This window comes from Tamandua tetradactyla, chromosome 3 (assembly GCF_023851605.1).
Source record: "Tamandua tetradactyla isolate mTamTet1 chromosome 3, mTamTet1.pri, whole genome shotgun sequence".
NCBI classification, from domain to species: domain Eukaryota; kingdom Metazoa; phylum Chordata; class Mammalia; order Pilosa; family Myrmecophagidae; genus Tamandua; species Tamandua tetradactyla.
In genome coordinates this window covers 190,352,596-190,375,856 of record NC_135329.1, presented here as the reverse complement: position 1 = coordinate 190,375,856, position 23,261 = coordinate 190,352,596, and the positions used below count along the sequence as shown (strand labels likewise).

Here is a 23,261-nt window from a genome sequence, read left to right as displayed (position 1 = left end):
TTCTCTAATCTGTAAAGTGTAAATAAGTAATTTTTCTCTCATAACCAACCTATAGCAGTTGTTTCTTAGACTTATGAACATATATTTTTAAAGCATTTTGGACTTAACTAAGAATATCTGCCTTTGCTCTATAGGGTAAATTCTTACAAATTTCTAACTCAGTTGCATCTCAAAGTGGGATATCCACTTTATATCTTTAAAGGAATTTTAAATAACTACATTAGTGGTTATAATAATATATATTATATGTAGTATATAATAATATATAATAAGAGACCTAATTTTTCTTGCAAGGCAAACAGGAAAAATGATGTGGAACCAGAGACACAAAACAGGATTTCCAAATACATGAAGAATTCTCCTAATTATTATATGTAGCAGGGAAGAAAATCCCTATCTAGCAGAGTTGTTAAGAGAATTAAAGATATTGTATATGACATATAGGAATTGGTGTTAGGATTACAATAAATGGTAGTCATTAGTGCAGCCAACCTCAACCAATACTTTTATTTTAGTCCTGTTGGTATATATAACTTTCATTTTCTTTCCAATTTTCTATTTTGTACCTGATTTCTTCAGCCTGCTTAATGGTGAAAAGCACTTGCCTAGAATTTAAAGTTTTCACTAATTTTTTTCCTAAACAAATTATTCAGTAACACAATATCAGGAACTGTGCATTGGAAGAAAAAAAAAACTGGAAATAATTAAGATTCTGATCCTAAATGGGGAAATCTGTAGGTGTCTAGTAAAATGAAGCAAAATCTCACAATTCATTTTGTTGAACTGAATGATACAAAACAAGGGCAATGGTCAGGGAAAGAGAAAATTGAATTGGAAGAAATCAATGTAATGTTTCCCTGACTTAACTTTCCTTTAAGCACAATAAGCAGTTAATATAAAGTCATAGCAAATAGTATATTTTTAAATAGGGCTTTCGGATATCTTCCACGTTTTATTTTTCTTATTTATCAGTGTTCTCCAGAGCTGGCACTGTAAAATTGATACCTTGTAATTGGTAAGGTCCCCCATTCATACTTTATTGTCCCAGAGCCAGAAAGAAAATACTATGATTTCTAAGTTCAAATCCTTTAGTTTTGAATAAACAATCACATTTTTCTGAAAAGAAACCCACCACTGTCTATAAGAGGATTTTCTTGTGTGTTACAGCACAGCTCAGACTTCTTTCACCCTAGGAAGAGAGGCTGATGTGAGAGGTGCAGTTTTAGAATCTGTTGTCTCTGAAGATGCAGCACTTGGAAACTTTTTCACATCCTTCTGTTTTTCCCCACACCATTAGGCTAAGAGAGTAAGAACATCTGCCTGCCTTAGACACAAAAGGGACTGTTACCAAGTCCACTGAATATGTGTAAAAAGGGACAAGAAGGAAGAAGCAAAATATGCTCTGCTACTCACCTAGTTCACATCTATTCACATCTCAGTTTATTTTAACTATTGGGCCTATGGTAGGGCTTAATTGCATTGTTGCCTTAGAGAAGTGTAATCCTGTAAACTCAGTTCCCTAATAGGCAAAGAAGGCTAGAAGCCTGCAGGTTACTCTGTCATTTAGATGTAATTCCTAGGCATTAATGATCCAAAGTAAGGGCAGGGAGAGGTGGGTTTGTTTTGCTGCATGTTGAGCCCTGCATTTTTCCTGTCTCCCTGTCTCCTGAAGGGTAGGTACAGTTACAGTTCCCCAATCTGTATATAGAATCTCTGTTATGCATCTAAAAGGTTTTCAATTGCTGTCTGTGGATTGGATGAAGAAATAAATGAATGATTGAGTAATGAAGCTGCATTCTTTGTATCAACACACAAATTTGAACAAAATCTACCCAAGAAAGGATAACAAAGGATGCGTTTATTACCTGGGACTGTGTAAGAACTGGGACTTTTATAATTATCAGGGGATTTAAAGTCAACATTGTTCACAATCTAAATGAGTAGCCAGAATTCTATGGGCTTAGTAGCGATAGCATCCATGTAGTAAAATGTCACAAATCTATTAGATCAGTCAGTATTCGCTCAATGAGGCAAAGAGGACAAAGGCTAAACTCTGTCCTGTGTTACTCTTTTCTACACAATGGAGGAAATAGATGACCTGAGTTTGCCAATAAAAGCTGTAGGGATCTGAGAGAATGAAATGGCTTTGCTTTTCCTGGCTATTGCTTTTTTTTTTTTTTTAATCTGAATAAAACTACCGAATGAAAACTGAAGTACTAATATAGCTGTATCATTTATCATTAATTATGAGATTATCTTTAAGAACTACCAGCCAGCTAATGGCTAACCTGTTTTTTAAAATGTAAGGAGGGAGATCCCAGGAAGTCACATTAATTATGAGCACATTTTTCTTTGAGTAAGAAAAAGAAATGACTGCCCATGCGACTCACTTATTATATAGTTTTAATAAAAATAAGTTGTGCTTTTTTTTTTAACTTGCTGAAATTTCTTGAAAGAACTAAGTATTTGTAGTTTGTAAAGCCCAATGGCTGTCACTTTTTTAGTGATTCTTTCCACAAGACTCTAAACAAAGTTTCCATCACAAAAATTGAGGTCTGACTAATAGTTGAAAAAAGGTCAAATCTCTGGACAGTTCTTAAAACCAGTTGAGAAAAGCAAATAAGGTAAGATGGAAAAATGTGGAATTCAGTATTAACCAGTGAAATGACTGTTAAAAACCTAGAAATAATTTTTAAAACATATTTACTAATAATTCAGAAGCAATGTAAATGAAAGGTGCATATTTGCTAGCAACAGTGAGTTTGGAGGATTTTAAGAAACTCTTCTAGGACTTAATTAAGCTTGGTAATGGGTAGGCACAATAGCAAATGATGCTTAATCAAGAGAAGATGGAGGTAATATATAATGGAATAGTTTGGCTTTGTGCATTTAATGAACTCTGAATTAACTGTGCCTCTCAGGCTACTGTCGTAATAAACAGGCAAGGTGGAATGTTGGCTAAAATAAATAAATAAATAAAAACCAAGGTCAATGAGTTACCAAAAAAACTTGCAAAAGCTGGATGAAAATTGTCATCCCATAGAACATTGTTTTAAAACTATCCTTGAACTGGCTTATAATAAGATTGCCTTATAATGAGCTTTTTCTGATACTTCAGTAAGTAAAACCTTCCTGCCAAGCTCTAATGCAATTCTAATATATCATCATTAAAGAAAAATGTGAAATATTTCAAAACAGGTGGCAAGCATAAAAATAAAACAAACCCTCATGTATCTATTACCAGCTTTATCAAACCCTAGCATTTTTGTGCCATATTTGCTTCAGATTTTTGTTTTTGCTGAAAAGAAAGCAAACATTAGGAAACATCAAGCCCCATGTGTAATCCTCCCAGATGTCATGTCTCTCCTTGCCTTTTTGCCTCTCTCCTTTTTTTCTGAGAGGAAATCATTATCATTAATTCAGTGTATAACATTCCCAGGAGTTTATTATATTTTTACTATAACATCTTTATGTATCTGACAACATGAAACTGTTTTTTATATAAATAGTATCGTACTCTAACATCCTTTTGCAACATGCATTTTGGATTCAATGTTATGTTTTACTTATCATTGCACTTTTGTAGCTCTATCGCCATTGATTCACTCAGTTTATTCATTTTGACTGCGCACTCGATGCTTAGTTATACCGCTGTCTGCTTATTCATGGTCCTTTTGATAAGTGTTTAGGTCTTTTTAATTTATTACCAGTAATACTGTGATGTATATTCTTTTATGTTTCCTGTGCACATGTGCATGTTTCTCTAGGATGTATGCATAGAGTTATGCAGATTTTAAACTTCATTAAATGTGGCAATTGCTTTCCACAGCGGTTTCACCAATTTACTTTTTCCCCAGCAAAGGATGAGAGACCCCTTTGCTCCATATCCTTTCCAACACTTGGTGGTGGTAGACTTTTTTTTTTTTAGCTTTTGTGGGAAATGGAGTCTCTTGGTTTTAATTGTATTTTTCCAAAGCATTATCTTTTCAGAAAAAAAAAACCTGTTTCTTAGTAAAAACAGGAAATACCAATTGCTATGTGAACTGTTTTAGTTGGTTAATTTTGACTGCAACTTAGGAAAAATGTCCTTGAAAATTTTTTCTCTGCATTTCCCCCCCCCTAATGAGACAAGGGTTTTGATGACAAGTGGTTCTGCAGAGAGGGAGAAAGCTAGCGAGATTTCGTGGGTTACAAAGCAAGTCGCAGGTCACATAAATTGTCTCTTTCCAATTGGCAGAAGTCTTGGTAAAGGAATCTTTGGTTAAGGAGAAAAGTCAAGTCTGACAAAAAGACGGGGCTGCTACATGCCAGCAGTACTGCTTGAAGGAAAAGGTCGCGACATACATTTTCCACTGGCAGGTTGTCACACATCTCATTTGTAGATAGATGGAAAATGAATACCAAACACCTAAATATGGCTCAGGCTGTGGAGGAGTGATGGGACCTGGAAGCAGAGTCTGAGAGTCTCCAGTGAATAGACCATCTGTTGACTTAATGAAATTACTAAGCTTTTGTCTTTAGGGGACCTATTTTTTTCTATACAAGGATGCTAGTGATACATTTCATTGGCTTTTCTTTTTACAACCATGGCACCTAAAATTTTCTGTGACTAACTGAGTCAGATTCCCAAATGAAAAATTAGTTGTTAGTAACAAACCTCCATAGGGGTAAATTACTGCAAGTCTTTTCCCCATATCATTACTCTTAATGGGTTACTGAGACCACATTTTAATTTTCAAATGTAATTTTCATTTTATATTAAGTGCTTGATAGTTCAGCATGCTAACTCTTCTCCTTTTACAGGAGATTTTTTGACTTGTCAGATTTATGATGGATGGGTGGTACAGATTTTTTTTTCCTTGCATAACTGGGGAAATTGACTCAAGGTAGAGGGCAATGATTGCATAATAAGTCATTTGCAAAGCTAGTATTAGAATGATGCTTTTTAACATTTGCTTCTGTCTGGTACTTCATTCCCTATAGTAATACCTGGAATTTATTGCCAATATGTAACTCTGGGCACCAGCTGACTTAAGCCTAGATTACCAGAAAGGCAAACCTTTGGGAAGCTGAAGAGGAGATTTTTCTAAGCCCAGAATGACTTTGCACAATTTTCATGATCTTGTTCAGTATCTTTTCACCATTACCATGATAGTGGTGCCCCAACTTGGCAGTGACCCCTTTATCTAAGTGGGGAAGGGAGAACAGCATCTCAACTTTTCCACACTCTTTGCCCTGTGGAGAGGAAGACTTCAGGCCCCTCACTGAGCATCGATCACTGGGGATGGTGAGCCACTTTCATGGATGCTCCTGTGTGGAGAGTGGGGGGTGGGTGGCTGGGGATGGGCAGTGGCAAGTCTGTTGAAGTAAAACACTTGTTGCTTGTTAGGTACTGAGTTTCTCTTGGTAGAGGGAAAGCTATGTCACCCCAAATACATTGTTTATTTTAATTTTTGTTATTTTATTTTATGGTCATTGTGAACTGGGTAAAGAACCATGTTACATTACTTCCTTTGGTTGCTGAAGACATTTAGATGCAAATTTGCAGCCAACTTCTAAAAGCACACAGCCCTTTGGCACAGTATTCTTACACTGGCTTCATTTTATGCTGCCTCTGTTTGTTTTTGTTCTGATTTTCTCATTACCTTATTGTATCCTATTATAGAACATGTGCTTTTGTAAGCCGCCTCAAAATCCTTCTGGAATGAAATTGCCTTCTCTAAGCAACGTCTTGGACAGGCTTTGCTGAAGGGCTCCTGAAAAGAGTAATACACAAATGCTGAGGCCCTTGATGAGTTACTAACTTGCATGAGTTAATGAGGTGACAGTTTGTGAGTGGGTTTGACTACGTTAAGACTGGAAGCCAAGATCTTTTCTTATGTCTGAAGTTCTCTGGGGGAGGGAGGCAGGAGGGGCTCCTTCTGGCTCCACGTCTCTCTTCAGTTGTGACTATGTGAGATCACAGGTTGAGGCACTGGCCCGGAGTGTGCCCCATGGAATATTAGTTCTCAGGATACTTTACAGTGCCACCTTAAAAACAAAAGGAGAACAAGGGGAAAAAAATGTTCTCTGGTCAAATCTGTGTGGAAATGTGTAATTAACCAAAATTATTCAGCTTTTTTACTGAAAAACTTCTCAGAGTCTTTAATGTGCAAATTTATTCTGGCTTTCCCAGAAAATAGGATAGGTCATGCTGTTTCCTAAACTCATTTGGCTCCAGATAAGGAAATCTCTGTGCTCCCCATATCTCCTATCTCCTCCTCCCCAATGTCACACTGGAAACCTTGGGAGAGGAATTAATTCTTGAATTCATTCTCTCTGTGGGCTGGGTGCCTGCGTGATATGCAAAGCAGTTAACAATTAGTGCAATTGGTGCAGCCTTATCTTCTCAAATCCGACCAGATGCAGTGGTCTTGGAAAGGGGTCCTAGAGTCTCCCCTTCCCTTTGCTAGATGCTAACCAGCATTGCTGGATCTGTGGGGATGAGGGTACCATAGCTGATAGGGTCAGGTCAGTGCTCTCAACCCACCAGCAGGCAGGCCTTTTGGTATTACAAACCAGCAGTCACACCAGTATGTATCTGCTTAATATCTTAGCCCTGCCTAGAGGCCAAAGGGCAGTTTTTTGATGGGTTACGTCTGAGGAGACTTAGGAGGCTAAGTTTTATAGAGAACGTGTCCTACGATGAAATGAGGATCAAGGGTTCATTTTTCTTTCAACTTCAATTTACATTTAGAAGGAACAAAAAGTAATTACCAAGATCCTGTTTGCCAATGGCCATATCAAGGAGATTAAAAATATACCATTGTGAATCATTGTTTATGAAAGAAAAGCTTCAGAAAAGTAAAATGTTGATGACTGTTAGGCCCATCTAATGGCCTTACTTACCTAAGATGAGTCAAAACTCAACATTCCTTGCCAAGTTAGGATATTTTGAATAGTATTAATGAGATGCTTAGTTTTGAATTTCTGAGTCCAGTCCACAAGGTAATTTATTATACGGCATGAGCATGTTACTGCTATGTCTCCTGAATCTTAAGTCAAACCATTTTGTTTAAAATTTAAATATATTAGAAAAAAAAGAAGAGGAAAACACAATTTAGGGTGGTGTAACGGTGGCACAGTGGCAGAATTTTTGCCGCCATGCCGGAGATCCGGGTTTGATTCCCCGAGCCTGCCCATGCCAAAAAAAAAAAAGGGTTTAAATAGATTAGGGCTCAGGTCTTTGCAACCCATCACCCAGTAGGGCCCCTTTAATATTCACCCAGGAGGGTTGCATGCTTTGTTCTGGGCACATAATTTGGTGGGGCTATGGGACCCTTTAGGCTGCCCATCAGTTGATGGTACTTTTGTGTCAAAGAGCTAATATCTAAGAGTGACAGCAGGGTCCTGACTCCAGGTGGCCTCATCCCCTTATCATAGAGAATAATATTAGCAATAAGCCAGGGATCTTTAGCCACTGCCTCTTGCCTGTAGTTTCATAGCCAGAGTCCCAGAATTTTTTTGATAGGGACACTTTTGGCATCTTTCAAAGCCTGTCTGGCTATGGTACTCTGAAGGACATGGGGGATGGGGAAACGGTTCCAGCATGCAGGGCACTATCCCGAGTGACCCAAGGTTTCTTCTTGTTCTCCATGGCTGAAGCCATTAAACATATGCAGATGCCATAAACCTCCTTATGCATTGCTTTAAGACTGAGACGTCTTGCCTCACCTTCAGCTCATGGCAAGCTGTAGTCGACCTTTGAACTTGGAATTCACCTGTACTACAAAGCAAGACTGCCTGGGGAGAACCAGAAAGAATGTATCATGGCACCACACCCACTGGGCACTCAGTAATTGCAAATTATACCAGTTAATGCAGGTACAGATTATGACTTACCAGGGACAGAAACACATCGTGCAATACTCCTAAGCATTCATTGGTTCAAGACACAGAGATGGGACCAGGTAGAGCAGCAAAGCCTTGGCCACTGAGTGGTAAATAAGAGAAGTGATGCAACAGTGAACCAATGAACAATAGTAACTCATGGTTCTATGGGACCTTTCATCATCAATGTTAATAGTACTTTACACAAGCTTTATCTAATTAATCTTCCCCTGCCCTTTGAGGCGGCAAGGCCTATTATCCTCAATTTGGTAGATGTGGAAATAGAGACATAGAGAGGTGAATTTGCCCCAGGTGATTCGCTAATCAACAGCAAAACCAGAAGTGGTACCTGTTCTTCAAATTCTCATTCTGTTCACTCTAAGAGACAGAAACTTAGCTGAATAAACTGTTGCTTCCATTATTGTCATTTATCATGTAGTACTAGACGCAGGTCTGGCATTTTATTGTTCATGTGGCTTCGAGTAAATTGCCTGACCTCTCTGAGGTTATCTGCAAGGTAGGTTTACCATTTGTCCTGCGTATCCTACGGAATTGTCAGGGGCTCATATAAAATGATGTATGTGAAAATCCTTCAAAATCTTTGAAGCATTTTTAAACCACTGTTTTATCATGTATTTTCAGATATATTTTATATATATGTAATGTTTCTGACCGGTCTGGAAAACAAATGACTTTTCCCATATGCATCTCATTTAATGATTGTGTGATTAGCTTGAAAATCAGATTTTCTCTCACGTGCTTCTCTCTAGTACATGGGTATTCTCTCTCACACAACAATAATACTGAATCATATCTCTAAAATATTAAGACCAATTTTTTTTTTTAATGGATGAATGAGAGAACCAATTCAATAAATATGCTGAATAGATGGATTCACTTTGTGGATGGTAACTTCAGACAGTTGATAGTATGGATGTCAGTGTGTATCAGATTTTCAGAGAAACCACAACTTAAAGAGTCCACAACTATACAGAATAAATGTTATTTGTTTTCTTAATCAATATCAATTTGCCCATTTTTATAAGGCATAGGAATGTAATGCAATAGACTGTTACCCATGCAAATATATTAGATTATGTATTGAATTTAATATACTCTTGGGACAAAATTTGAAACTTTGCTCTGCAAATAATTAAGATAAAGATGTATATTATATTAGTGTTCTAAATCATGCAGTCTTCCTGTGACCCTCAGGGGTTCATTTATTTATACATTTAATGATTGCTTGCAACGTGCTAAGAATTATAAATAAGGTTTTTCTTATTTCTTCCACATAGCTAATTCTTTATCCAGTCTCTCAAAAATTGCACCTTTATTGAGTTAGAGAGTCTATGTGAAGGTTCAAAGTCATACCAATTTTTAACTGTATGCTAAGGTCACTCCAGGCCATATAAGTAGAGATTCTCTTTTGCAGATGGACTGGAATTCAGGAAGGACTAGTCTATTTGATTTTCACTGGAGGGACATAGGGGGAACAGGACACCTACTCTCAAGGAACGTCTGATCCTGCAAATAGAAGGTTCCTGCAAAGGAAAACAGGGATGGTCCTGAGGGTTCTTGATATAATGTTATGAAATGATTTGAAAGGCTGGGTTTCTGTTGTTTACAATTTTAATGATGTCTTTAATAGTCTAATTGAAAACAATTTGCTCAAAAACTACATAGAGAGTAAAAATACATTAATAAATCATTACAAATATACTTCTGAAATTCATTCCCTTTCCCATATTTTAAAAATTCATATTAGTATTTATCTGCATGATATCTACTTGTCTCAATTCATACTCTTGTCATGGTGCTAAATTCTTTTCATAATATTTAATGAGGAGAATTTGTTTTATATGATATAATGGCTTGACAGTTAGAGAGACATTGTGACCCTGTATCTAAAAAGTTAAGAAAAATGAAATGTACCAAATGAATAATACTCTATTTTTTAAAAGCCAGAATTTTCCTTCCAAGATTTTTCATTCATATCTTCACTGGGGTAAACACCAAATCTCTTTCACCTGGAACACCACCTAGATTAGGTTTCGACCTGCTTGAGAAAAGAAACACAGAGGAAATTCTTCAATTCTACTATTACTATAATATCTACAAATGTCACCAAGGCTACTGGAATGTTTCCTGAGCCCAATGATGTCAAATGGAAGCAGCTTCATCACTGAAAAGATTGTGACATTTCTTTCTTCCATAATACAATAAGTCGCAAATAGCTTCCTCTAGATAGTACCAAGGACCAAGGTACTCCGGAATCTACTGTAGAAATGAGTAATAGTCCTTCTGTAGGGTTGAAAAAAGTAAAGGAGTAAGGGAAGATGGGTGCAAGACAGATATTCAGCTGCATCAGTGAGTAAAGAGAAGGGGGCCAGAAGGGTGAAGGGAGATCAGCAGAAGGAGGAGAGAAAATAATTGTAAATTGAGTGTTAAAAGAAGGTAGTGAGTCGAAGGAAAGAAGAACATGTTGAGAAACAGGAAAAGGGATACTGTATATATTAGAAAAGATGAGGGAAAAGCAAAAGTAGGATGGGAAAGAAAATAAAAACAAAAATCACAGAAGTCAGGAGAGGGAGAGGCACAGGTATAAGAAAGCTTATTCTCCCAGAAATCAGCAAACTACAGCCCTCAACCCAAATCCAGCCTACTGCCCGCTTTTGTAAATAAAGTTTTATTGGAATACAATCAGACCCATTCGTATATGCATTGTCTGTAAAAGAGATGTACGGCCCACGAACCATGGTCCCTTTGGAAAGTGTTTGTGGTCTAATCCAGTGGTTCTTAAACTTTAGCATGCATCGGAATTACCCGAGAGCTTGCTAAAACACAGATCTCTAAACTCCATCCCCAGAGTTTCTGGTTTAGCAGGTCTGGGCTGAGATCCAAGAATTTGCATTTCTGTTGATCCAGGGATCAATCACTTTGAGAATCACTGCAGTGCCTTTCATGTTGTATTACACAAATATTAGGTAAATATTGATGTATTGACTAATATCACAATTGTTTACGAAGCATATATATATTTTTTAAATATATGAACAGAATCTTTTTATAATGCTAGTTTCATTCTTAATACGATGAAAAATGAATTTGATTTAGTGGAATGCTTAGACATCAGTGATTTGGTCCTAGAAGTGCTTTATAGTTTGTTTTGATTCAACTCTAGGAAGCATTGGGATGCGTCAGTGCTAGTTTTGTACTGTGACCATGACACTATTTCATGAGAATGACTGTTCTGAGCCCTAGGTCCCTGGAGCCCCTGAGAAAGTAAGTCTTACGTAGCTTGAGATTTTTCTGAGTATCTCATCCTGCTCCCAGATATGCTGAATCTCTTCCTGAGCTTGACTCCCTCTTGTGGCAGTGGCCCGTGAAATTGGCAGGTTCATCAACAGCTTTTTTTCCTGGAGATGGACATGACTTTTGTCCTGGGTGTGAGGCCTTTGGGAATCAGTGCCTGACCATTTCATCCCAAGACTTTGAGATATGCTTTTCTTTCCCCCTTGCATCTGGTGCTGTGGTTTGCAGTTATCATCTGCCTCTACATGTCGCCTTAACTCCATGTTCTGGCTGTGAACATGTGAAACTGATTATTAGCTTCGGTTTTGGGTGCTCCATGCATGCTGCCTGCTAGTTTAATGAAAGATAGAGAAATATTTCTCTTTTTCCATTAGCATAGCATTTGGGAATATAAATGGAAGCATAATTTTGCAACTAGAAAGTGTCAGTGACATCTTCAGAATAGAATGAGTTCAAGTTAAAATTAGTAACCTCTGGCCAACAGTGGCTCAATGGCGAGTTCTTGCCTGCCATTTTAGAGACCCAGGTTCGATTCCCAGTGCCTGCCCATGCAAAAAAAAAAAAAAAGAATTAGCAGAACATTAAGGGGTTTGTTAGTTGGATTCCACCATTGCCCTCAGTAAAACTTCCTTGCACACGTAACTGACATGGCAAAAATTTTGAAACATCCATAACTTTTTTAACAAAGAGGCTTCATTACATTTTAATTCTATTTAATTCTCATTAGTAAGTTTTAGAGGATTTCCAGATTTGGTGAAAAATTGATGTGTATGGGAAATTATATTGTGATTGTCAAGGAAGGGTGAAGGATATAAATGCATGTTACATGGCTAGCATAGGACCTAGGTAGGTCCTTAATAAATCATTGTTACTCTTGTTGTTAAAAGGTGATGGTAAAATCATAGCACAGGTAGTCATTGCTTTACATTGTATGGTGCTAACTAAAACTTGTGCATTTGTGAACCAAGTCCTCATTTTCACAGTCCCATGTCAATAAATCATATGTCTGCCATCACAGAACTGTGCTAAGCAAGGTCTACCTGTACATTCAATACCATGGGGGTCTGTTTTAAAAGACATCTTAGGATGAATTCTCCTATAAAGAGGGTATATCTATAGTTAATCACTTCAAAGAATGTTGTCAGTGTATTGTAATTCTTTCAAAGTCCTCTGAAATAATTTGCAAATTGTGACTGATGCCAGGAAAGGTAATATTGGGTATGAAGGGCCACCTCTTCCCAGCTCTTATTCCTACGGCATTTTCTCCTCTTTTCCCTCTCTTCATTTTGCAATGTGGCTTCTCTTGAGCTTCAGTTGTTTTTGACAATGACTGGCTGTGCCCTCACACTGATAAGTGGCCTGGAGAAGAGGGCTTTTGCTAAAGGTGGGGTCATCTGTTTCTGTGGCTCTTCTCTCTGCCTCCCATTCAAATAAGCCACGGCATGCTTTTGAGATGGAATCAAAATCATCCCAGTTGCAACCCACATCCCAAATGAGCAGCTGCAGTTGGGATCATGTAACAGGATGGGTTCCATTAGTGGTGAAATCCCACTACAGAATTGTAAAGATCTTGCTGTGTACAGTTCACTGTGGAAGAATATTGTTTTAGAAGGACGATGGGAAAAGTTAATGGGCAATTTGATTACTCTGGATTATTCGAGGAATTGCATTACAATGAAAGCAAGGAAGGTAATTATTGCTTATTGGGATTTGGATTTGGATTTAAAGGTAGGAGAAGCACTAGTCCTCTAGTATCAGGAAGAGGTGCTGCTTAGAAGGTGGCAGTGAATAATTTGGTGGGTTTAAGTTCCCTACAACTTCTGAGTTTTCAAAATTTCATTCATATTCATATTAATTTCTGTGCTAATTTCTTGTAGTTGCTATAGTAAATTGCCACAGACTTTCTGGGACAACACAATTCAAATGTATTATCTTACAGTTCTGCAGGTCGGAGGTCCAAAATCATTCTCAGGGGGCTAAAATCAGGGTGTTGGCAAGGTTGTGTCCCTTCTGGAGGCTCTAGAGGAGAAGCTGTTTCTTGACTTTTCTAGATTCTAGAGGCTACCTGCATTTCTTGGGTTTTGGCCCCATCCTTCATTTTCAAAGCTGATAACATATCATCTTCCAATCTTTCTCTCTCTCTTTTTTCTTCTTCTCTACTTTTCTTTTATCCAAATTTCTTATCATCCCATTCCTTTTATTTCCAGTTGATTTTCTTTACACAGATCTGTAATTTAAATTACTTTTATCAAATTTCTTTTTATTTCCTGTGCTTATATATTAATGCATACTTATCCATTTTGTTCTTACCACTTTTTAATTTTTTCTCTTTAAAATGAAAACAGGCTTGAACTGACACTCTTCTTAACCGATTTACAGATTCATGGGGAACCTAAAGTCTTGTCTTCTGTATGGTAATTCTCTCATTGTTTCTAAAATTGCCATTTTTTAAAAGATCATTATCTCCAGATTCTCCCAAAGGGATGGAACTAGTGTTTTTATACCAAATCTAATGGTGAAAAGATTTGTATTTCAGTGCTCCCCTATTGTCTTCACTCCTGTATATGCCATCATCACATTTTATAAAGCAAATGATAAAGTTACAACAAACTTTATGGTACAGTTCTTCTTTTCTTTGACTTTATTGGGAAAATCTGGATATTCAGTCACACTATCAATTATTGGCTTTAAATAGGATAAAAATATGGTGTGTATAAGATTGAGCTAATTGAGCTAATGTGCTAAATTTTGAGGAGATCAAAAATATTTCCCAGTATTAAGAAGATTGGCTGCATTAATAAACTTTTTGATTTAAAGCAAAGATTTATACATTTATACATAAAAAACAAACATTTATACATTAAAAAAATTAAATAAAAATCATGAAATATACTACCTAGGCAGAGAATTAAAAAAGTATTTGCAAAGTCCCCTTGGGGACGGAGAGAAAGAAGGAAATATTCAACTTCCCCATCTGGGGAATTCCTGATATTCTCACAAGCAGTGGGTATGAGCAATTCAACAGGTTGAGCCCTCAATCTTGGGGTTTGCCCCTATGAAACATTTCTGCAAAAGAGAAGCTAAGCCTACTTATAATTATGCCTAAGAGTCATCCCCAGGGAACTTCTTTTGTTGCTCAGATGTGGCCTCTCACTCTAAGTCAACTCAGCAGGTGAACTCACTGCCCTCCCCGCTACGTGGGACATGACTCCGAGGGGTGTAAATTTCCCTGGCAGCGTGGGACAGAGCTCCCTGGCTGAGCCAGAACCTAGCATCATGAAATTGAGAAAGCCTTCTTGACCAAAAGGGGGAAGAGAAAAATGAGACAAAATAAAGTTTCAGTGGCTGAGAGATTTCAAATGGAGTCAAGAGGTTATCCTGGAGGTTATTCTTATGCATTATATAGACATCTCTTTTTAGTTTATGGTGCTTTGGAGTGGCTGGGAGGGAATACCTATAACTGTTGAGCTGTGTTCCAGTAGCCTTGATTCTTGAAGACAACTGTGTAACTATATAGCTTTTACAATGTGACTATGTGATTGTGAAAACCTTGTGTCTGATGCTCCTTTTATCCAGGATATGGACAGATGAGTAAAAAAATAAGGAAAAAAAAATAAATGAATAATGGGGAGGGAATAAGGAGTAAAAATATTTGAGTAGATTGAAATACTAGCGGTCAATGAGAGGAAAGGGTAAAGGGCATGGGATGTATGTGCTTTTTCTTTTTTCTTTTTCTTTCTTGTTTTGGAGTGATACAAATATTCTAAAAACGATCATGATGATGAATACACAACTATGTGATGATATTGTGAGCCACTGATTGTAAACTATGGATATACTGTATGTGGTGCATGAAGATATTTCAATAAAAAATATATTTTTTTAAAAAGTAGATAAACATTTTTCCGTATTAATGAATATTGACAGCAATTTTATTGCCACATTGTATTTAAATCATTTGAGTATAATGATTATTTTCAAAATGCTCTCCTAAACTTCTTTATAGGGACTTTGTATGTATTTCCTTAGACTAAATCTCAGGAAGAGGAATTGATGGGGTAACAGGTATTTTTAAGTCTTTTGGTATTTGCTAGCAAATCCAGAAAAATCAATTCAAATAAAAGACCCTCCAAGCTTTTTCTGACTCTGTGATGAATGCTAGTTGTAGAGGTAGGGTTAGTTTGAAGGACCCAGGCAATAAAAATCCATAAGGTAATTTCACAAAACAGAGTTATTGCACTTCTTTTCTTTCCCAGGGCAAATGTATCATAGCAATTGTAATTACTGTTGTTGTTGTTTTTTAATTCCAGGTTACCTTGCACCTCGAAACCTTCCAAGTACTGGCTTCTTCCCATTTCTGCAAACCCTACTCTGTGACACAGACTCTAAATGCAAAGATACACCCTATGGGCCACAAGACCTGCTTCGTAGGAAAGGAAGTGATGACATACTGTTGAAAAACAGGTAGGGCATTTCCCAAATGTGTCCAGTTGTTTTGAGTGATTGGATCTTGTTTCCCTGTGAGATAACTGGGAAACCATCCTAGGTTAGATATACAACTTTACTTTCTTTGCTTGCAAATGTGGTGGATATAAATGCAAATGAACAAAGTGGGTACTAGTTGGGATTGCCATGTTTATGTGGAATTCAGCACATTTTTCTTTGGGTGAATTACTCAAATTTTGCTCTTTCAGTTGGGTGGCCATCCAATACTCCTTGACTTCCCTCAAAGATTCTCTATCCTACCCCAAATAGTCAGCAACACATACCCCTGAGACTCATTCACAGGCCTAAGTTTCAGTGCAATATTCGGGTTCTCACCTCCTGGAAGAGTTACACATTTATATTATTCTATGCAGTACTTCCAGATATAATAACCAGAAAGTACAAATAAGGAAATAAGGGGCTAGAAATTCAGTGTAATAAAGTTGACAATATACATAATGGAATAGCAACTCTTTAATGAAATTAATGTTTGTCCTATTTTATGGTGTAGGAGGTAGCTGAAGAATTAGAATTTGGAAATCTAGAACATTTACAACCTCAATTTTTATTCCTGGAATTCTAAATCTAAAGAGACCCCCAGCAGCCTTCCTGTCTACAGACTTGAAAACAATCTTGCAATCTTGACTCAGCCGCGAGATAATTCTGTTAGAGATTAATTTTAAAAATGTATCCCAGGAAAAAAATTATATTTATCTATAAGCAGTTATATTTGGTTCACAAATTTTGATATTGAAATCCTTGGCATGTAGCACAAATTTTCTTTAACATCTTCATTTTGATGTTTGGTCATCAACTATGATTAGAAAGGAACTGCAAACTCTTTGGTATAATATAGAAATATGTAATGGGAAGCCACATGGGACACACGTAATTGTTGGGTTGCCAATTTGTGGTGCTTTTGTTGTTTCAATAAATTATTCGGCATGATGCTTAAAAATTAATAATTAATTTATTATTAATTTATTCAAGAAATAATGAGTGAGAAACTTTTATGTGCAAGGTACCATTCAGATAGTGCAATACAGCGGTGATAAGACAAATTTTGTTATTTGCAGTCTAATCGAAGAACAAGCAATAAATGAATAATCAAATAAATAAATCACATAATTACTGATGATAAGTGTGCTAGCAAGAAAATAAAGCAGGTTAAGGGATAGGAATGGAAAGGCAGGAATTGGAGCAAATTTTTGACAGGGTGGAGAGATCACCAAACACACGAAGAAACCAGCACCAGAATGTGAGTATCTAGAGGAGAGAATGCAGGCAGAGAATGGCGTACTCTCATGTTCCTGGAGTGGAAACAGACCTGACCGCTTAGCCGAACAGAAAGTCAGCTAATGTGGCTGGAATAATGGGATGATGAAAATGGCAGGGAATATGTTGAAAAAGAACACAGAAGAAAGAGAACGCAGAATTGATTGCGTAAGACTAGGCAAGGGATCTGTGTTTTATTTGTAGTATAGTGAGAAGCGTCTGGAAAGTTTTAATCAGGGAAATGACATGACGTATGATCCATGTTCTTTAAGAAATAACATCTATTTTTTTAGGCATGTACAACCATTATCTTAAGTAGCACTGGTTGAATATCTCTGTAAGGAGACCCAAAGCTAACTACAGCCTTCTGCCCTGTCACGTGATCAATCAGTGTAGAGGCAAGGTTGGAGCATGGCATTCTCAGTCATTCAACAAATGTTGAGGGTCCCAGACCTAGAGATTGATGAATTAGGTATGATCTGTGCTTATGGCCTAGCAAAATTGGGAAAATATCTAAATCAGTAGGGATGACAGGAGGTGGTACAATGTAGGGTACCAGAAAAATGCTGAAAGAAAACAAGGCATCCTCCATATTTAAAGTAGGAAGAGAGCTTTCAGCTGGGCTAATTAGGTAAATCTTGATGAAGTTACATTTGAGGTGAACATTTTGTAAACCAAGATGTTAATTATATCTGCTTAATATAATAGGGAATCAAGCTGATAGATTTACCCGAGATGAGACATTGAGTTGGTTTAGGAACCTAGGATTAAAGGCCAGGTTTATTTTATTGCCTGTTAATTATTCTCTAGACATTTGATCATGTCTGTTTTTCTTAGTCTTATTTTAACCTCCAGGTAATTTGTCTAGATTAACCTTCCCACATACTCAGTATTTTCTCTAAACCATCAAGTAATTGGAGCTTAATTTAGAAAATTATGTATGATAATAAAAGTTCATTAATGATATTTCCCACTATGCTATTAACTTTTATGCTTTATATAGCCATGCAATGAAACTAGGGGCATGGTTACTGAATCAACGTCCTCCAAATTGTTTCTCTTTGGTTAATGAAGATACACCAGCATAGTTTCATTGAGAAACAAAACAGTTTCTCTTCATTCTTTTGTAAGTAAAGAAAGAAATACCACCTTTGGCATCATCAGAAGAGGCCCCCATGTTTATTTTAACACATGTTTATTTTACATGTATTAAAATAAACATGGAAGACATGATTACACTGCAGTGGCTACTTGCTGGCCAGGCAAGTGTTTTGATGCTTTTTTTTGCCTTGGCATCAGCCTTCTGGTATTAAATCCATTCTTCTAGGCATTTGCTTAAAGATGAGCTACTTTCAAACAAATACAATATAGTCTTCACCATCAACTCTAATTAGCTGCTTGGAAAAAGAAAAGGTTACATTTATGGTTTTCTAGCTCGTTTGCACAATGGATGATCTGACATCTCAGGACTCACCCTTGTTGTCCCTCTTTCCTGCACTGCCTCCGTGAATACACCAGGACAGCGGGAGCTGCTGGCTCTGTCATTGTTCACAGGATTGGCAAATGGGGAAGATCACCCCCCAGAGTTTACAGGGTCATTATATGGAGAGGCAATTCAGCATTCCTGCAGGTCCTATGGCGTAGCTGCCTCCACAGAGTGTCTTATTGACACTCATCCATGACCCTCTGCTCCTGTTGCATGGCTCCTGCAGAACTGGAAACACAGGGAAACATTTTATTCAGGGATAATTTTTAAATACCAAGGCTTTTGTTCAGTATTGAAAAATATGGCTGAGCTTAGAAAATGACCTAAAGATTTATTGGGAACGCAAGGTAGGTGGAAGTAGAAAATGTATTTGTGATCACTTGACTTATAAAAATGAGATAGGATGTATAGGTCTCATATTGTACTTATTTCAAAGTAATTTATAACCATTTATTAATCATTTAGGTAGAATTGGTGTAAAAAGAATGGTTAAAATCTCATTTTTCAAAGAACAAAGTGGGAGAATGTCTGAACTACCATACAAACAAAACCGTTAGTTCATTAAGAATGTACTGAATGTTTTCAATAGCTGGAGACATGCAAGTCTTTATATTTACAGAGATCGATAAGGTAAATAAGGGCATTCCATGCCTTGTGCAAACTTGTGATCTAGTGGGAGAGACAGAGAGACAGGTAAACAGATAAATTACTATGTAATATGGAAAATGTGATGGCTATTTGTTTGGGTTTTACTGTGCCCTGAATAATAGACCACAGATGTTGATAGTTACACAGACACCATAAGACACGGTTTCACCCTGAGAACTTTGGAGTTTACTGTTGGTTGTATTATTGAAGTGCAGATCGGTTCGGGTGGGAAGATGGCAGGAGAGTTCTCCCAGAGGCCTTTAAGTGTGAAGTTATAAGGGGCAGATAGCGTAGTGGCTACCAGACAAGAGAAAGGTATATTTGAGATAATCCAAAGAATAAGAACCACAGAAAGAGAGATATAGATAGAAGTGTTTGTGTAGACGGCTTACAGGAATATGCAGTTAGCTTTGCTATTGATTGAGAAATTATGAACTTCCTTGCAGTGTTGCCAAATTAATCTCGCTGTTTTAAGGTTGGGTAGAACACAGTCTATACAGTGTCATCTACATGTCCCTGACACACACATACCCCTAAAACATTTACTCATCTACCCATCTTAGTGCCTTTAAATCATACTTTTAGAAATGTAGTTCAGGCATATATTATATCTCCAAAGTACCACCTAAGAAAACAAACAAGCAAACAAAACCCTTGGGCAGGGCAACATATTAAGGCATTTCTAAATCTTAACATCTTAGTTGATACAAATTGTTGAATTGGTAAGTGAGTCATCCAGTGAAAACCTGGAAAAATGGGATAGAAGAGAGAGATGTGTTGAACATCAGCAGGCAGGGATTACCCTGAAGCATGGAAGACCCCTGAGGAATGAAGGTCAGGATGAAATACAAGAAAATAATGAAAACAATTAAAATTGTAATATGAATAATTTTCCCCAAGGGGCTTGCCAGGAAGGACAGACTGCATTAAATAAACCACTGAAGGCATGTCAATGGCCATTGCAGCATCCTTATTTGTAGGTAAAAGTCAATAGTGAGGGGGTCAAGGGTAGGTCAGTGGTAGAATTCTTGGCTTCCATGCAGGAAACCCAGGTTCAATTCCCAGTCCATGCACATTCCAGAAAACAAGCAAGACAAACAAGCGAAAACCAAACAAAAAAATTCAACAAATGGTGCTGCAATAACAGGATGCTCACATGGAAAAAGAATGAAATGTGACCTCGCCATACAGCATATAAAAAAAAGTCAATAATGAATGTCATCTGGAGCTGAGTTCAGACCTAGCCTAGAGGATATCTCACATCTTGCCAGGTGTCTACAAAACCGTATAATTATAATTCTAGGGTAAAGGGAAAAATGTTTAAAGGTTAGAGACAAAAAAAAGAATTGTCAGAATTTTCTTTCCAAGATTTACCATATGTCTCTTTCCTGGTGGAAATTCCTTTTATAGACAGAATGTACCAGGGCACACATTGATACCACCTACACAGGTAGTCTTTCCTGCTCACAGGAAATGACACCCAACATATAACTTCTCCTGTTATGATGATATCTATAAATGTGACATTTCCAAAATGTAACTGTTGGTAGATATGTCTGAGAAGAAGCAAGATCTACTCTGAGCCTTGTTTTTCTCCCAGCAAGATGGAATTCTTAAATCCAAGATATTTCCCGTATTGAATTCCACTCCAAAATAGAAAGCTATATAAGTGTCCCTAAGACAGAACCCTTAGCTGTCTCCATGGTACTCTACCTGCAGTTGGGCCCAATATGAGTCAGTTAAATGATGCTATGGACCATTGGTGATTTGATTTAGGCTTTCTCGGCTTATCCTGAGAGCTGAAATTTCAGAATCAGGTAGGCCCAAATGCTGAATTCCAGTGACATCTAAGCTTTGCATAATGCTTTAAGATACCTCCTAAGGGATCCAGTGTGGGATGGATTCTCTGAGACTTCTACAGAACTATTTGGAGTTTCTGAATAAGACTTTTAAGTCTCTTGAGTTGGTCCTGGACAATCAACTCAACCAACCAACTCATGGGAATGCAAATGAGCAGGGCTTCTTAATCTAGGCACAACTGATGAAACTACTTAGCTGAGAGATGTTATTCTGTGCATTTTTAGTTGTGTAGCAGCAACCTGACTTTTACCCTCCAGATGCCAGTAGCAACTCTCTCCAATTATGACAGCAAAAGACATCTTCAGACATTGTCAAATGTCCCCTGGCAGCAAAATTTCCCCCATTGAGAACCATTGGTCTGATGAAAAGATGAAGGAAAAGACTTTAAAGTGATAAGAGCTTTAAACTAAGCTTGTGATTTTAAGGCATATACTACATAAGAAACACAAATGATAACTCTTATTTAGGGGCCCCCTTCTGTGTTTTCTTAGTCCTCTCTGCATGTCCTTATCTTAACTCTCATTATTTACATCTCACCATCCCTGTTTTTCTTATTTGACTTCCCCATTATATTTATTGTTCACCTTTGCTGTGAGTTTATCCCCAAAATGGCAGAGAGTAGGGATTTAATAAATGTGGGTGGAGGAATGAATTAATGAATATTGGCTATAGTGTTAGGTTATAACTTTGAGTCTGTGATACCATCCTTGGGTGCTCCCTCCTACAAGGCATTTGCAGATCATGTGTGTTACAATGATGAGCAGATCAAGACCATTTGGAAAAAGATTTTTTCTCAGCTATCAGTTGCTTTTTGTGATATCTTTTATTATCAAGTATTCAATGTTTGTGGCATGCTAAATGCCCTACCATCTGCCACTACAGTGCATTGTAGACTTTTCCCAAGAATCTTACAGTCTAAGACGGGAAAAATTGACCACTGCTACAAACAAAATATTCCCCTTATAAGTAAACACATAAAGAAATTAAATAAATCCATAAAATAAAGAGGGGGTTACAAAACCCTGGGTAAGGTATTGCCTTATCCCACCTCATCAACCAATGCATCAGTTTCCAGATCTATAAAATTGGGGGTGCATCCATTTGGTGTCAAGAGTTCTTGAAGGTTCTAGCATTCTGGGGGGATTACTTCTGCATGGAAGCATAAGTATGGGGCTACAGCTCCATATTTATGGTGAAGGTTGTGTGCTTCTGCCATCTTGGTTAACAGGTACTTTGACAAAGAGCTAATATTGGCTAGTGCCTACTATGCCGGGATGAAACAGGCACTTGATACAACCATCTCATATAATACTCACGGCAACCTGGCATGGTATGTGTAATTATTTCTAATTTGCAGAATGATCCAGTAGCCGAATGTTTCTGCCTTATCTTCTCTTTTGATTTATCAGCCATCAGGTCTTATGGTTCAGTGCTGTGTTAGGTGTTGGGAATATATAGATGAATGAGATATGGTTTCTGGTCCCAAAGATGTCACAGTGGAAGGGAGAAGTGATGGAAAACACACCCAAGCATAATTCACATAACATATGGCACAAAATAAGCAAGTGCAAAGTGTTTGAATTGTGTGAAATAATGGGAAGATTTCTCACCCACAGCTACAAAAGCATATAGTGCTTCATTTATAAATGTGATCATTTTCATTAGAACGTTTAGAGGAAATCATTAACCCAGTAAGACAGGGTGCCTTATCAAGGCTGTCCTTTAGTAATTTAATAGGGAGTAAATAGAATTAACTACTTTGCTGGGAGGAAGTAAACTTTATTTCAAACTTTAGCTTCAATTCACCTGTTTATCTACAATGCTCTCTGTTGTACATTTACTTTATTTTTTTATTCTAAGAGTTTAAAGAAGGCACTTTGGTTGTATAATGGGAGTATGGACACATGTCACTGCACCACACTTTGCAAGTGCAAAATAAAATTGATTGGGGAAAAACTTTCAGGTGGAGAAGTAGGAAAGTGCTCATGATGACCAGAGCCCTGACCCTTGCAGAATGGGATGTGGAGGCCATGTCAAAGGAGATGGGCCAAAAAAATAGGAGATGGGTGGGGTGCAAGCGTAGTTCAGTGGTAGAATTCTCACTTGCCATGTGGGAGACCCGGGTTCGATTCCTGGCCCATGCACTTCCTAAAAACAAAACTAACAAACAAGGAAAACAAACAAAAATTTGACAAATGGCGTGGCAATAATTGGATACTCACATGGAAAAATAATGAAATGTAACCCTGCCATATAGTATACCAAAAAAAGAAAAAAAAAAAAAGGAAATGGGCCCCCACTTTCATAACATAGAATGTGTAGG

General features: G+C 37.4%; 1 protein-coding gene and 1 long non-coding RNA gene across 5 annotated transcripts in view; one reads left to right on the top strand and one right to left on the bottom strand.

Moving 5' to 3' along the window:
• The window catches only part of ABCA12 (ATP binding cassette subfamily A member 12), a 157,599-nt gene that overhangs the window by 35,337 nt on the left and 99,001 nt on the right, over positions 1 to 23,261 (top strand). The window contains exons 1-2 of one of the 2 annotated variants that reach the window (XM_077155039.1): positions 10,070 to 10,239; positions 15,495 to 15,648. In XM_077155039.1, coding sequence (XP_077011154.1) covers positions 10,209 to 10,239; positions 15,495 to 15,648 — 185 coding nt within the window. In that variant the 5' untranslated portion in view covers positions 10,070 to 10,208. Of the gene's footprint in view, positions 1 to 10,069; positions 10,240 to 15,494; positions 15,649 to 23,261 lie in introns of those variants that run through there. The other variant, XM_077155038.1, reaches the window with a different exon arrangement.
• Positions 5,462 to 9,956, bottom strand: LOC143676534 (uncharacterized). 3 transcript variants are annotated; one of them, XR_013172149.1, is made up of 4 exons: positions 9,805 to 9,956; positions 9,244 to 9,413; positions 7,882 to 7,972; positions 5,462 to 6,030 (listed from the first exon to the last, which is right to left on the bottom strand). It is a non-coding gene; the product is annotated as an uncharacterized LOC143676534 (long non-coding RNA). The 3 variants fall into 3 exon arrangements; XR_013172150.1 differs by lacking the exon at positions 9,244 to 9,413; XR_013172151.1 differs by lacking the exon at positions 9,244 to 9,413 and having other exon boundaries at positions 9,900 to 9,933.